Source organism: Oryzias latipes, chromosome 15 (assembly GCF_002234675.1).
Source record: "Oryzias latipes chromosome 15, ASM223467v1".
In the NCBI taxonomy this organism is placed as follows: Eukaryota; Metazoa; Chordata; class Actinopteri; order Beloniformes; family Adrianichthyidae; genus Oryzias; species Oryzias latipes.
Genome location: NC_019873.2, coordinates 302305 through 319127, shown reverse-complemented (window position 1 = coordinate 319127; position 16823 = coordinate 302305). Strand labels below are relative to the sequence as shown.

At 40.4% G+C, this 16823-nt stretch overlaps 1 protein-coding gene across 1 annotated transcript; it reads right to left on the bottom strand.

Moving 5' to 3' along the window:
* Positions 1–132: 132 nt before the first annotated feature.
* Positions 133–11443, bottom strand: degs1 (delta 4-desaturase, sphingolipid 1). Its single transcript, XM_004084367.4, has 3 exons — positions 11163–11443; positions 1748–2490; positions 133–470 (listed from the first exon to the last, which is right to left on the bottom strand). Exons 1-3 carry the CDS (start codon positions 11242–11244, stop codon positions 324–326), a joined length of 972 nt encoding a protein of 323 aa, XP_004084415.1. The 5' UTR covers positions 11245–11443; the 3' UTR covers positions 133–323.
* Between the last annotated feature and the right edge of the window lie 5380 nt (positions 11444–16823).

Sequence of the window (16823 nt, the reverse complement as noted above, 5' to 3'; positions counted from 1 at the left end):
TAGATGACCCAACTCCCAAGGATAGCACAAGGGTTAACAGCTCAAAACATTGATTTTGCAGGGTAAAGGCCTTGGAGGAAAACAAAGCTTTTCACATTTTTGATGAGCTTTCTGAACAAACATGGATGCTGGTCTAAGGCAGATGAGCCCAAAGGCATCTTTATTGTAACACTGGATAGAGTCAGACTGTAAAAGCAGGAAGAGCATAGTGAGTTTGGTCAGTCTCTTAATCAGTTACAAGAGCTCCTCAGTCCAGCACCACAGACAGTACACACACACAGCAGACGGTTAGCTTGCAGATGAGTAGCCAGATCTGAGTGCAGTCACTCCTGTTTGATGTCCCCTTTCAGCTTTCTCTTAATCCGGGAGTACGGGCTGAGCGTGTCATCCATGATGAAGTCGTACAGAACTTGAACCCATGACGTGTACTGGGGCAGGTCCTGGTAGTACTCGGATGCCATTTCCTTGACCTGCAAAAACAGAAATATATCAGAGTCTAACTTTTGATTTGCTACCTGTGGTTTCAGTGCTCACACTAGCTCTAGTTCTCATTTATCCCCCATATTAGGACCTGAACTTGGACCCATAACTCAGAATCTTCCCTCTAACCAGCACAAGTTACCTCCCCTAGAACTGGTTCTGCTTCAGTCAGCATTGATGAGGTGCAGCTAAGCTCATTCAGCAGAGTACATGGTTTGCAGAAAACAAATGTCCAACTGGGACTATAAACCAGTCAACCTTTTTTGAGCCACGGCACTTTAACCTTGACAAAAATCCCGCGGCACACCACTATTCCCCCCCAAAAAAAGCAGAAACTCATAGTCTGCATTGATCTACAGTGCCCCCCCCCCAATCTCACATGCATTTTTGTGATAATTGTGGCAGAAAAAGCTGGAAGTTGCGGCTGTTTTTTTCTTAAAGATGAAATAAAAGTTAAGTTAGAAGATTTAAAAACTGATGTGTGTTTGTTATGGTTTCAAGACCTTTAACCCTTGTGCTGTCCTAGATGACCCCCCCGTACATTGACGTGTTCTCCCTACCATGACAAAGGTGGATAAAGGTGGAAAGATTTCATGTAATCCATGGACACCAGTGAAGATCACAAATCATTGAAGAAAAAAGGTTCAGAGCACTGTCTAGTGGGTCTAGATGACCCAACTCCCAACGTTAAAGTGCCTAGAATAGCACAAAGGTTACCAAGGACGACTCATTGTGACTGTCACTTTAACCCAATGCATCATGGGAGATGTAGTGATGGCAGACAGACTCGCTTTTCAGAGCTTCATGGTTTTGTTCACTTGTTCCAAGGTCTGACACCGGATTCTGTGGAAAGCTACACCGCTAAAGACGGGCTTTAGCTGCTATTTCTGTTGGAACTGAGAGACTTTATGAGCAGAATCAGAACAAGGAAGTGAAGACTTTAACCACTTCTGATTGGTCAGACTGATGACGTATGATTAACCCTCCAGGAATGATTGGTGTTATGATAATGATAAATAATGATTGCTGTATAGTCATTCTTATCAAATGTCTTTAATAGAATCCAATAAACACAAATAAAAAAGTATTTTATGATATTTCATATTCGTAACTTCTCAGTGTTTTATCAGGACCTGTTTGGATGAACACAGAGCTGATATCCTGGAGATGGGAAATGTTTTTAGATCAGTAAATGAGGGTAATCTCCCACGGCACACTGGTTGAAAAACACTGCCACAGACAACACCAGGTAAAGTTCAGGACTTACCAAGGGCAGACGCCGCCCCGGGATGCTGGGGAAGTCGTGGTGCTCATTGTGGTAGCCCACATTGAAAGTAAGAAGATTTAGGGAGCCGTAGTAGGAGTAAGTCTCATAACCCTTTAAGAACATGTAGTGCTCTGCTATGAAATGGCCAGAGATAGGGTGTAGGCCCATTCCCAGCATGGAGCCAGCTAGCATGTACACCACCGGCTTGGCCCCCCACATCCAGTAGAGCAGGATATCAAAGGCTACCTGGATGACCACATTGGTCACTTCCAGCTGACTGATAGGTTTGGGGTTGATGCACAGGGGCCTGACAGCATAGAAAAGGGGCTGCAGAATGATCCAGATAAGCTTGCGAAATCGAGTGCAGAAGAACCATCCTTCAAACTCAGTGGGGATGTCCACATCCACTCCATCCCCCCCCAGGTAGCGATGATGGTCCAGGTGATAACGCTTGAAGGAGGCAGAGTAGGGCAGGCCGATGGGCAGATTAGCAAACATGGCAAAGTATCGATTCCATGTGGCCTTGTTATTTCCGAAGGCAGTGTTGTGGGAGATCTCATGGATAGCCAAAGTCATAGAGTGGTTGATGCAGCTGCCAAAGGAATACGTCCAGAACAAAACCCACTTCCAGTCCAAGTCCTTGACGAGGTAGAAAGCTAAAAACTGGATGACCACCATTGTGCAGACGATCCATTTCAGTCTGCGGTCGGGCCCCATCAAGGACTTGATTTCTGGGTGTTTGGCTGCAGAAGAAACAAAAACAGTCAGGTTACAAAACGGAGGAGTATTTCCACAGATTTAAGTCTCAAGCTACGTCACACTGCCCTTGGCAATCCGCATTTAAGCAGCCAGATCCAAAAAATAACAATAATAATAATACATTTTATTTATAAGGCGCCTTCCTGGGCACTCAAGGTCGCCGCACAACATGTTTACAGAATAAGAAATACAATAAACAGTTAAAACATAAAAGAATTTAAATACATACACAATTAAATAAATATGTCTATGTAAACACACGTGTTTAAAACTCTTGTGTTCATGCATTGCTATGAATGTTTTAAGGCTTTACGTACAAAACGTGCATCCATTGAACACTTGGGTTTAATTTTGACTATTTAGGGACTCAGATTTGGTTTTCACTTATGGATGGTGTCCCTTTTATTTCACTGAACTACCAACCGTTTGTACATTGATCATCAAGGAGAAATTAATGGTTGTGGTTTGTGCCCGGCTGGTACTATATGATCCAAAATCTTTCAAATATTGAAAAAAAAAAAGCTGTGAAAGAAAAGGCATGGGACAAGATTCACCAGATTAACACAGCTTCAACATTTCACACAAAGACTCTTAACTGCGAGTACATGCACTAGTATGAGAAAGCGACAGTTCAGTGTGAACACCATGGGCAAAACAAGTGTTCAAGAATGCCTGTTTAGCGCCTTCTTGAACACACGTCACATACCTGGTTCTACCATAGCATTAAAAATGTGGACCGGAAGTTTTGCACATCACTTTTAAGAAAATGTTTACAGAACAAATTCCTTCCTCTCTGCAGCACCCTCTGGCACAGGGCTCTTCCCAAGCGCTAGTGCCCAATGACTGCTATAGCAGGCAGGGTCGGGTACGGACAGGTGCGTCTGGCCGATTATCTCCCTCTGGTCTCTGGGTGTTGAGAAAGGACCGTGTGGGTACCGTCCGTGTTGTTTAAACAGCAGATAACTGCATGATCACAAACATTTATTATGACCCGCAGCAGTCACAGACTGCAAGGACCATATTGTAACTGCTACGAGGGTCGAACTCCCAAAAAGGTCCAAAACGTCAAAAAAAGCGTGAAAACGCCAATAAACCAGGTCAAAAGTCACCCGCACAAAACTACACGACAATTGTGTAACACAACAAAAATACACAAACACAACACCACCGCACAAACGTCAAAATTGTAATCGGACAAATGACGACAAAAACACGAAAACGCCCCAAAAAGCCCTCAAAGGATGGGTTTAAAGCCAAAAAGACATGCCCAGCCTATAGTAAAAGACAGGCTGCATTGAAATACATAATAAATCCTGAGAGGAAAAAACTTCTTATTGTTTTTCGAACGTTTCATTATTATGGCCCGCAGCAGTCATTACGTTTCTTCTTTCTTACGGATCCGTTGTTCGCAAATTTGACCCCCGCCACATACCTGAAAACTCACCAAAATTGGCACACACCTAGGATAAATTGAAAATGAATTTTCGGCAAAGAGATCGTCACCCCCCCCAGGACGATGACATCACGGCGAGCGTTCCCGTCAAAAAATGAATAGGCCGAAAATCTCTTATGGGGCCAAAAAAAAATTATTTCAAAATACAGTTACCAAACCAAAACAAGCGTGTTGGAGATATCCCAAAGAAGTTATGAAATCATTATGGGATGGCCACACGACCTACTGCTTGGCGGCCATTTTGTGGCGAACACAGAGAAATGGCAATTTTCGTGTTTTTTGACAATATGGGAAAACAATACTTTTGTTTGAGCGATTTTCACGAAAACGCACACACATGCCGCCAGCATTATTCTACAATAACCAAAGAAGTTTCATTGACCTTTGACCTTCGGAAGAGGCGGCCATCTTGAATTTTCAAAAAAAAAAGCACCTTTAATAACGGATACCAGCAAAAACTCGTCCTAGGGATTTTTATCGATCTTGAAACTTCTCGGGCATCAATGGCAAGCTACTGTGGACAAAATGTTGAAATTAGAAGATAGATCTAGATCTACATTTTGAAATGAGTGCGCATGGCGAATTCGCAACTGTTGCGATTTTAGCTAGCTCGCACAAATTATATCGGAATGTCCTTAAACTAAAATATGCGATTCCCTGGTCCACACTGAACAAAACGATGTCACATACGACGAAATCGATAAAGGAATGTGGGCGTGGTAAACAAAAAACGATCACAGAAAAAGTCTTGACTCGGCTAAAAAAAAAAATTCTGATTTTTTTTTTAAGAACCGGCTAACAAAACCCAGGTATCTCCAAACAAAACTTTGAAATCATTACATGATGGCGACACGACCTACGGTTTGGCGGCCATTTTGTGCCAAAATCTGCCATTTTGAGATTTTCGCGTTTTAACCCGATATGGAAAAATAAACTTTTTTTGAAGCGATTTTCACGAAATTTGTCTCGCATGTCCCTAGCCTAAGTCTACAATCACCTCTGGAGTTTCGTCGACCTTTGACCTTGGGAGAAGGCCGCCATCTTGAATTTTCTACCATAAACACCTTTATCCCCGGGATAAAACGTAAACTTGTCGTTGGAATCCTCTCGAAACTTTTAGGGCATCAATGGCAAGCTACTGTGGAAAAAATGATGGAATTAGAAGTTGTAGATTTTTAACGGCGTGCCCGTGGCGAGCTAGCAAAGTGGCACACTGTTATAACTCCTATGTCTTTCAATGGACTACTGTGAAATTTGCATGCATTCATGCCTGAAACTGAATACATTGAAAAACACTGGATATGGTGTTATAAGGAATGTGGGCGTGGTTAGCATAAAACCACTGTTGCTAAGGACAACAAAAAGTTTACTTTTTCCAATCTGTCGGAAACTCGCGTCGATCTGTTCGTCCTCCCGAGGCGACCAAAACATAAAATGGTTGCTATGGAGATAAAATCAACAGAAAAGCGGCCATTTTGAAAAAAAGTGTTTTTTTAATCAACTAATGACATATAGCTTTCACCAATGGAGCAATGTGATTTTCTGAGTAAGTTGATGATGCTGATCGCTATGCTATAACTTTTGGCAAAATTAGCATAGTTAGCATAATTAGCATTCGCAGTTTTGAGTAGCCTTGATCAAAGGTGGCTGGTGAGGGCGGTGGGGCGGGTGGCGGCGGTGGGGCGTAGAGTTGGGCGTAGAAGGCGGGTTGCCTCTGCGGGCCATACAACTCTGCTTGCGGCTTTAAGTGTTCTTTTCCCTACAACAGAGACTTACCTGAACTGGATTGAAACGCCGAAAAATAAATAAAGGTGCCCAATTTCAACACCGTATAATCGTATATTCTTGTACATGGACAAAAGTAATCAGAATGAACGCCTGATCAGAATAAAAATACCGTACATTCCGGACTATAAAGCGCACCCGATTACAAGCCGCACCCACCCATTTTCACGTGTTTAACTACTTTTAAACATACATAAGCCGCGTCGGAGTAAAAGCCGCATGTATTAGGTAACGTGGTAAACCTGACATATCACGTCCTGACTTCCAGCATGGGTAAGGTTCATTACCACACTGTGGGAGGAGTCAGCTTTGCCTCAGGCTCATGCATGTGAGTACGACCACATCTGCCAAACAGCATGGAGCTCTATTCTGTTCACAAGTTCCTCAGTTATGGTTTGTTTATTTATTTATTTATTTGTTTTTTTTTTTTTACTTATTGACAATCTAGGTATCACACATAAAATTACAAACAGTAACCATATAATCAACATTACATCCCTCAGTTATGATGAGGAAATTTACATCCGCAATTCCCCATTTCCCATGAGTCTTAGGGGCTAAAGGCGGGGCCTTTGCATGGAGGGGTGAAAAGGAACAGCTCTCCTTCCGCTTGTGTCGCGGCAGCGTTATGGGAGTAACAGGGCTGTATAAAAAAAAAACACCAGTAAAATAAAGCAGCGATAGATAGATAGATAGATAGATAGATAGATAGATAGATAGATAGATAGATAGATAGATAGATAGATAGATAGATAGATAGATAGATAGATAGATAGATAGATAGATAGATAGATAGATAGATAGATAGATAGATAGATAGATAGATAGATAGATAGATAGATAGATAGATAGATAGATAGATAGATAGATAGATAGATAGATAGATAGATAGATAGATAGATAGATAGATAGATAGATAGATAGATAGATAGATAGATAGATAGATAGATAGATAGATAGATAGATAGATAGATAGATAGATAGATAGATAGATAGATAGATAGATAGATAGATAGATAGATAGATAGATAGATAGATAGATAGATAGATAGATAGATAGATAGATAGATAGATAGATAGATAACTTTATTAATCCCACAATGGGGAAATTTCATTTATCTGTGGCAGCAACACGACATTCAGAAATAATCTATATAATATAACATCAATAAAGGACATCACAAATTACATTTATATTAGATAATTAAAAATATTACTAAAATTATTATGAAAAATTATTATCAAAAATGAGATTCTTATTAAATAAAGAAATAAATATTAAATATTAAATAAATACAGCTGCAAAAGTGTAAAAAACATGCGGTCTGCAAAACATGTAAACTGTAAAAAAAACATTACAAATTTTTTCAAAATACAGAAATAACTAATGAAGTTCACACCAAAAACAAAAACAAACAACTGTTCAGGAACAAAAAACAATTTAAAATTGAAAAACAACAACTACAACAAAAGTAAATGAATCAATGACTAAACAGAAAAACACCCCTGGGACCGTGGAGTGTCACTTTGACACGGTGTTGTACAGTCTGATGGCTGTGGGGAGGAATGACCTGCAGCAGCTCCTTCTTACACTGAGGGTGCAACAGTCTTGTGCTGAAGGAGCTGGTCAGCGCCTCTACAGTTTGGTGTAGGGGGTGGGAGGGGTTATCCATGATGGATGTCAGCTTAGCTAACATCCTCCTGTCCGCCACCTCCTCGATGGACTCAAGTGTGCAGCCCAGGACAGAGCCGGCCCTCCTAACCAGTTTGTTAAGCCTCTTCAAGTCTCTGCCTGCACTGCCCCCCGCCCAGCACACAACTCCATAAAGGACCACTGAGGCCACCACAGTGTCGTAAAAGGTCCTCAGCAGCTGTCTGCACACGCCAAAGGACCTCAGTCTCCTCAGCAGGTGAAGGCGACTCTGGCCCCTCCTGTACAGAGCATCCGTGTTGTTGGACCAGTCCAGTCTGTTGTTCAGGTGAACACCCAGATATTTAAATGTGTCCACGACCTCAATGTCTGAACCCTGGATGTTCACCGGTGACTGTGATGGTGAGGACCTCTTGAAGTCCAGGATCAGCTCCTTTGTCTTGCTGGTGTTAAGCAGCAGGTGGTTAACTTCACACCAGCTAACAAAGTCAGTGATGACCCCCCTGTACTCCTGCTCATCCCCCCCTGATGAGAAAAAAAAAGCGTGCCTCAGCGCGATACCAGCACCTCAGCGCGGCGCGTGCGTCAGATGTTTCTTTCCACAACAAACACTGTAGCTCCACGGACGCCTCTGAGCTCCGCGCTCGCCCCGCGCGCTCCCCTTCCTATCTTCTCACCTCTGGCCAGGGCGGCTACAGGGAGGAGGAAATCGTGTCTGTGCAGAGCAATCGGACTTAAAACTGTACGTTTTGTGGATGAGGGGCGGATGCGTTGTTACGCGTGGGAGCCTTTAGACTGCCATTGGCCCCGCAGCTCTATGTGAACGAGCAGCAGCCAGGAGAACATGTCTCCAGCTCACACGGAGGCTGTGAGCTTTTCAATGCAAAATTCCGGTCAGTCCTCAGAAACCGTTAAAACGATCACGTGGATTTGTGTTTCCAGTCGTGTCCCGACAAAATAAAGGCTGATGTTATTCCCACATGCGCTGTTCTCTCCGTCACGCAGCTGACCGGCTTTTTCAAACCCGTTGGAGATGGTGGATTTTTTCACGCTGCTTTTAACGATTGCTTTTAACTTGAAAGCTGCATCATATTGTAGCGGCGATCACGTGCACGTTGGGTGTAACGGCACCAAAGGATTCTGGGATGCATGCGTGTTTTGTTTTTTGAACCATGACTGAAGTGTCTAAGACCTGAAGTGAGGTCCATGCTGTTTGGCTGCTTAGAAGTGTGTTGAAAAACAAATGACTTGTGCTTTGTGTTGGATAAAGAATTCAAACCATTCACTGAGTCCGAAAGTCCGCACATGGCGGCCGCCAATTAAATCCATAAATTAGCCGCGTCACTGAATAAGCCGCAGGGCTATGAGAGCAGGAAAAAAGTAGCGGCTTATAGTCCGGGAATTACGGTACGTCATATAAACACGGAATACTCTGCCCCGATCAGACTCATTCGGATCAACCTATCTTCCGACAAAGATCGACGGGTTTTGCTGATTGTTGATCTGATCGTGGTGCATAGAAACAGTTTATTCTGATCACAGGTCACTACTGTGCTGGCTTTGCGTCACGCATAGACGGAGTTGCGCTCCAGAGAAAGCTTTGGAGTGCAAACAGCACCAGCCAGCTGCTCCACCCATGCGAAACATGTCTCTGAGCGGACTTGTAGCTTTGTATTTGCGGGCAGGGGAGGGTGCTTTGTTACAGTGTGAGCTCCGAAGGAGACTTTGTCCGTTTGGCTGCTCTGCGTGAGCGAGCTACAGGACTCAAGAGGACCATGTCTCAGAGCAGAGAAGCGGCTTTCCAGTATTTTAGACAGTCCTGTGCATGTCCAAATGATTTATTTCGACCGTAAGTGTGGTGCATGTAAACGTTTGTTATAATCGGATACGTTTTTTCTAGGCCCATGTAGACAGTCCAATTCTAATCCAATCTTTGATCTGATCAAAGATATTTTGCACATGTAACCGCAGCTAGTGAATGCCCCAAGCCTTCCTCATTCTGATTTGTCCTTCATCTAGGCCCCACCCCCACATGCCAAAACGGGACCAAAAGTTGAAATAAGGAAAAAATTTAAGTGAAAAAATATTTTTGGTTTCAAGTTGTAGGCCCTCATTTGCCACCATAGAAAAGGTCTCAAATCTCATCGGTGTGTAAATGCTGTTTTTGTGTGTGTGCATCAGGTATCTGGTGCATACTATTTGAAGATTTGTATGCATAGGAGCCGTTATGTATTCGTAGTCAGTTTCAGCTGTTGTAATTTCTGTGTGTGTAAATTATATCTTGTAACTAGAGAGTTTTTGATTTTAAAGTGTACATGTGAGGTTCAGGAGTACCAGCTGCAGATCCAGGCTGTGAGGCTGCTGAACGGACTGTCCTCCTCATCCATTCACGCTCTCACAAACTCCAAAATGACCAAAAAGACCAAAATGACCCCCCCTCCCCCCCAAACAAAACTGCTGCTAAACGCATATAAGTCATTTTAGTCACACTGAATGCTGGTCCCCATTTCGTTTCATTTTATTCTATTGCAACTCTATCTTATTTACTGCTATTTCTTTTTATTCTCTGTTTTTTTATTGCTGCTTCTTTGCACTGTCATGCTAGTGAGAAACGACATCTCGTCTCACCTGTGTATTTCTCTGCAAATACTGTGTGGAATGACAATAAACCAAATCTTGAATACACAATTGCAAGTACACAATTACACACAGAATGTATTATAGGAGTTAAAAATCAAGAATTACGCACATACTAATTCTGTGAGAGTATTTTCTTTTCATATTGGTGTTTATTTTAAACAATCAAAATACACACAGTACACTATGAAGGAATTAAATACAATTGTTAAATAGAGTTTAATTGCTAGAGTGTGAAAAGAAGCAAATGTATATAATCCCAGTCCTATGTTCTACCCAACTTTAATTTGACATAGTTTCAATAATCTGTTCCTTACCCCTATTTAGTGTTATTTATACTTTAACAGTCAAAGTGTAGGGTTAGTACATCAAAAAGTATAAACAACATCAAATACTGAGTTCTTATCATCTCAAAAGATTTGTACATTAATCCAGATTAATTTTTTCTTGCGTTTTCTCTGTTCACATAATTACGGCTATGATTTACCGATTCAAAATCAGTGATCACAGCTGAACCACGTTTCAGAAGTTCTATGATGTTAGAGTCTGTGGCCTTCAAATCTGTTAGTGGAACTGAATAAACTCATTTCTTTTGGTCATCATGACCTGCATTCTGCACACAGGATGATCCCGAACGCATTCAGAAAACGAAAGCTGTCATTTGTCTCTGCAAACAGTCACCGGAACCAACCAAACTTTCACCGGAACCAACCAAACTTTCACCAGAAGGACGACTTTGGGTCAGACGGAAGCAGAAAACTAGTCGGACGTCACGTGACTCGCGACGTCTCGGGTTTCTGCTCGACACTTCAGGGAGTGGCACTCGACAAAACTTTCACACTATGAAGAGAATATTGCAGAGAGCGGGTGGAACCGAGGAATGTTTTAAGTTTAAACAACAACAGTGAATTACGGGTTTTCAGACACTGTACGACCCGGTACCGAAGATTAACGGAACCAAACTCTGTTGGACGCAGAAACCGTTAGTTTAACCGTTACGCAACTTCGTTTTACCGCTTCCTAAAACAAGCTTGTACGAAAGACACGGCAGCAGCTGCTGATCACGTGAAACCATTAGGAGCCTAAGGCGGACATTCTGCTGATCTGACAGAGAAGTTAGCTAAGCTTACCCAGGATATCCTTCCTCCGGTCGGCGTGTGGCTGGTCCGTGTAAACCCACTCGTAGTCCTCTCGAGCGACTCGGTTTCCCATCCTGCTAGTTTGAAACGCGAAGAACCAACTAAACCAGTTTATGTTTACGGGTGTAAAACTAACTAGATTTAACTTTAAGCGAGTCTAAGTGGCTCTGCTCTAGTCTCAGCCGCTACGGTACTAGCTCCGCCCTCAGCAAAGCGCCCCTACTGCGTCACATGACGAAGGAGCGTTTTTGAGCAGCTACGGGTCACAAGGTGGCCCAAAATTCCTTTTGAAAAGCTTCCATTAACTACTTGAACAATCAAATCCCCTCTGGGTAGTTTCTGCTTCACTTCCGCTAAACAGTTGAACTCAAAAATCAGAGCTTTGTTCCAAGATCATTTAGTTTCTGTTCCCTCAGCTAATTTCACTTTGAATATTGAATGGAAAAAAAATCTGGTCTTTACCACAAAAAAACTTCTTAACAAATAAAGTCAAAGAAATCTCTTTTAAACTCCTACACAGATTTTATCCAGCAAAACATTATTTAACTAAATTTAAGGCTGACATAAACACCAGCTGTACTTTCTGCCAGAAACAACCTGAAACCTGCTCTCATTTATTCTGGTCTTGTGAATTCACATACAAATTTTGGAAAAACATTTATACATGTTTCACAGATTTTATTTTTGCTGATATACAACTTTATTATAAAAATGTACTATTTGTTTTCATAACTTTGATGTCAAAGACCGTGATGCTTTCTTTTGTAATAACATGTTATTATTTATGGCTAAATTTCATATTCATAAACGTGTTTGTGTTCAAACTGGAACTGCAGCAATATTTAAACTTAATTTCAGCTTCAAAAAATACAAAAGCTCAAAAAACAATTAACATCTGTAAATCTTTTGAAATAATGACATAAGCTTATTACTCTGGCATTTTCTCTTCTTATTTTTTATTTTGTCTATTTTTTTTCTATGTTTAGTTCTGTTTTCTTTCTTTATGTTTATTTTTTATTCCTTTTTGTGATTGTTGCTAATAATTAGAATCTTCCTAAGGATGTAACACGTTTATTCTGTATTCAGAATTGTAATGTACATTATATGTACATAATTGTTGCATTTTTTGTTCTGTATGTTGCAATTGTTCAATAAAAAAAAAAAACTTGAACAATGGACCTTTTTCGCAAAAAACGGGAACACGTCAACGAAGCGTAACGAAGCGATGTGCTGTGAGCTTTTTTTTTAAAAAAAATTATTTTTATTTTTTATTTTATTGAACTTTTCAAAGACAAAATACAAACTTCACCAGAGGATGAACACATTACGAAATACACACTCACTAGGGGGGTAAATAATACTCTCAGATGTCATCAACATATTGTAGCGACCTGGGGGTTAGCCCCGCCTTCAGCCCCTGAGGCTCATGGGAAGTGGGGAGTTTTGGGGTGAAAACCTTGAGTGAGAGGGCTGGAAGCATTAGTGAGCTCCATGCTGTTTGGGCTATTTGTGTGATTGAATAAACGGGCCTGATGCTGAAAAGGCTATTTGACTTCTCTGCCTGTTTCTTCCTACCTGAGACTGTCTGAGGTTGTGCAGTGTATGGGGCACAGACAGCTCTCCAATGAAGCCAACACGTTAGCAGCTTGGCTTTCGCTTCCCCACTAAAGTGATGTCCCAATATAGTGTTAGAACACCTAGAAAAAAATCAAACAAAAATAAAACATTTCAGGAGCCAAATGACAGCACAGGACAGAAACTAGAACAACAGCCACAAGGAAATCTGTTTAGATATTATTTTAACACCTACAGAGGATTGTCATTTTTTCAGTGAGGAATAATGTAATTTAAATTTGTTAATAAAACCTGGGAAGCAGGGCTTGGAACCTCTCCACTTGCAACAATGGATATGGTATTTTCCTAAAAGTAAAATGATATTAATGACATTTGAGAAAGAATCAACTATATTTTCCATAAACAGAATGACATCAGAAATACCAAAAGGGGGAATGTTCAGTTTTAAATTAATCCAATTCCTTATTCGAGTCCAGAAATCCTTAGAGTAATTGCATGAAAAAAACAAATGTTCCAGCGTTTCTTCATTTGAGTTACAAAAAGTGCAAGATTCCACATCAAATTTAAAAATGCTTTGAAGAAAATCAGAGAAAGGGTAATATCAATTACTTTGAAATGAGTTTCTTTAATTTTGGGCAAAACAGGCCATTTAATATACTTTGAGTGTGCTTGAACTAACAGAGATTGGCTGTTGGAATAAGAGAATGATCTAAAAGAGGCTTGATTATGGACATGATAAATTTTTTCTTTCATACAGTTATTCAAAAGATTGTTATTCAGTTTGAGATCTAAGAAATTACATCCATTTATCTGTAATTTTGGTAATGAGATAATTGCGCTATGAGAAATTAATAGTGTTCTTTATTAAAACCCTTGTGCTATCTTAGATGACCCCCCCTTACATTGACGTGTTATTCCTACCATAATAAAGGTGGATAAAGGTGGAAAGATTTCATGTAATCCATGGACACCAGTGAAGATCACAAATCATTGAAGAAAAAAGGTTCAGCCACTGTCTAGTGGGTCTAGATGACCCAACTCCCAATGTTAAAGTGCCTAAGATAGCACAAGGGTTACATGAATCAGAGCAGCAGAGATAGCTCGACCAACTTTTTTAAATTCTTTAAGGCTGCAGGTGAGATGGTATTTATCTATAAAAGAAGAAAAATTCAATAAATTACCTTCACTGTCAGTTAAATCTTTAACAAAGAATGTTCCCGTCAAACCAATCCTGTTTGAATATAGATTTCCTACCAACTAATACTGTTCTGTTATTCCATAATGTTGATCCATGAAGGGGAAATTTGTGATTAAATATCATTTTCCAAAACTGAAGAACTTGTTTGTGGAAGTTGGACAAAATGATTGGAATCTTGTTGACTTCAAAATCACATTTCCAAAGGACATCTATACCTCCTAAATGTTTAAAGATGGATCTTGGAATATGAAACCACATGGAATTATTATCAACCAGAAGAGCTTTTAAAAAATTAATTCTGAAAGTACCGACCATAGCTTCAAAATCTGGTGCATTGATGCCACCATTATCATAACCTTTGACCAGTTGGGAACGTTTGATATGTGTTTTGTTTTTCCATTTGAATTGAAATATAATTGAGTTAACTTTCTTAATTTTTGGAGGGGATACGTATAAAGAATAGCAGGGATAAGTAATCTTAGAGACGCCTTCTGCTTTGGTTCACAGATTTCTCCCAAAAATAGTTAAATCTCTTGTCATCCAGCGACTTAAACTTTTCTTTATATCAAGCGATCGGTTTGTAATGTTGACTTCTTCCCTCCTTATTGTGTTTTTAGACAATAATACACCCAGATATTTCACCTCATGAACAACCCTGACGGATTCAATAGTTTGGTGCTGACATGAGTGAACGGGGAGCAATAATATCATTAATACCAAAAGGTGACAAAGACTTAACGGACCCTGCCAATTACAGACCCATAAGTTTAATAAATGTGTATTAAAAAATACTATCAAAAATATTAGCAATGAGGCTAGAGAAGGAGCTGCCAAAGATTATTCATAAAGATCAAGTTGGTTTTGTCATATGCAACTTTATGGCACAACCCTAAAATTAAGATTGGTAAACGATCTATCTACTGGGCACAGTGGTTGCAAAAAGGTATTAGAACAATTGGTGATTTATTCCAAGGGGATATTTTCATGTCATATGATGACATTAAGATGAAATATAATTTGGAAGGACATGGTAACTTTTGGAGGTATTTACAACTTAGAGATTGCTTAAAATAACAAATGGGGATGTTGCAAGATGGGAATCCAATAGAAAACTTTCTACGACTACCCACATTGCTAAGCAAGGCATCCAAATGGTATAAAATCTGCCCATGGGCTAAAAAAACACAAGCAAAGGACTTAAAACAATATGAGAAAGAGACCTGTGTTGTACAATCGATGATGATTCATGGCAAACAATTCTTTCTGACATGAGAATTTACATCAGGGAAGCCTGAGGCAAATTTATTCAATATAAAACACTAAACACACTCCATCTAGACTTCATGTGCTGGTAATCATTGAAAATGATCTGTGTTAGAAGTGTCATAAGGAGAGAGGTACCTTTATTCATGCAATATGGGAGTGCTCACTTATCTCTACATTTTGGAGTAAAGTGTTGGAATGCATACAGGGCTGGATAGCATATGAACTTCCCAAATCACCAAGACTGTGTCTCTTAGGGGATAGAATTGAGGTGCCATACTAAGCAAAACTACTTCAAGAGTATTGAATACTGGACATGTGCTCGTCTTGTTCTGAAATTATGGAAAGAACCCCAAATCCCAACGCTGAAAATGTGGAAAGAAAAAACGATAGAAAATAGCGCTTGTCAAAAGTATATATGTGGCTGAAAAATGGGACAGCTTCTGTCTTTATCTATCAATGATTCCTTAATGATGACATGTTAATACACTATGCATGGCAAACTGTTATCGGTAATCCTCACTTGTTTATGTTTATGTTCTATTTTTATTTTAGTGTTTTTTGTTTATATTGGGGGGGGGGTTTGTTATACATGTAAACTGTGAAAACTCAATAAAATACTTGAATTAAAAAAAAAAGAATGGTTAATAACTGAGTAGCTAATATAAACAGTTTTGGGGAGATGGGGCAACCTTGTCGGATACCTCTTAATTACAAAACGGGGAGTAATTCCTGGATTTAAGGAAACGGAACTATAAATATAATTGTACAACATTTTGATAATATTACAAAATTTATCACCAAATCCTAAAAAATTCAGGGCTTTAATTAAAAAGGAATGTTCCAATGTTTCAAATGCTTTATAAAAATCAAGAAATAGTATCAAACTATGGGGGTCAACAAAGTCACAATAATCCAACAAATCTACCACCAACCTGATGTGCTTATGGATATTTCTTCCTGTAATGAATGCTGACTGACACTCATCCACTACATCCTTCAGTCCTCTGTTTAGACGCTCTTGTAACCCGGGTGAGAAACTGCGTTAGTCTCCTCTCGCATCTCTTGCGTGATGACGTCGTCTCACTGCGTGCGTCGGTGCGTCACACGGTCATGTGACTCGGTCCGTGCAATCGGAACCCTTTAAAAACAGCTGTGGGCGAGGTTGCCGGGAGAAGCGTGTGGGGAAGGCTCGGGTGTTTAGCTGGAGGTACATTAACTGTTTTTTTCTTCGTCATTTCACTTTAAACATTCCGGAAACTAACGCAACTAACGTCGGAACACAGGAGCTGACTGCTGGCGCCGATTTTGTCCGGAGACGAGCGAAACACGAAAATAAGAGAACGGAACTGGTGATTAATTTAGATGGCGAGCTACAGCCCAGGACCTAGAACCAAACAGGAACTCTGGACAACTAGTCCGAAGCCACCCTATGAACTCCACCTGCTCTGGTCGGGCTGGTAGGAGGCTTCTCACAGCTACTCTCTTTTCTTCCTTTCAGTTCCGTTGCGACTCAGTTACGCGACCATTCATATTTCTACTCTCAAAATCCCCATTCTTCACTCTGAATCACCCTCTGTTGGACACTTTGGTCGTTAAAATGAACTATGAACTCT

Bases quoted from the DNA above. Each gene is read 5' to 3' on its own strand.
- degs1 (XM_004084367.4), bottom strand. From the start codon at position 11,244: ATGGGAAACCGAGTCGCTCGAGAGGACTACGAGTGGGTTTACACGGAC. The intron at 2,491-11,162 runs GTAAGCTTAGCT...TTTCTTCTGCAG, and splicing joins CCGGAGGAAGGATATCCTGG to CCAAACACCCAGAAATCAAG. The intron at 471-1,747 runs GTAAGTCCTGAA...CTGTTTTTGCAG, and splicing joins CGGGGCGGCGTCTGCCCTTG to GTCAAGGAAATGGCATCCGA.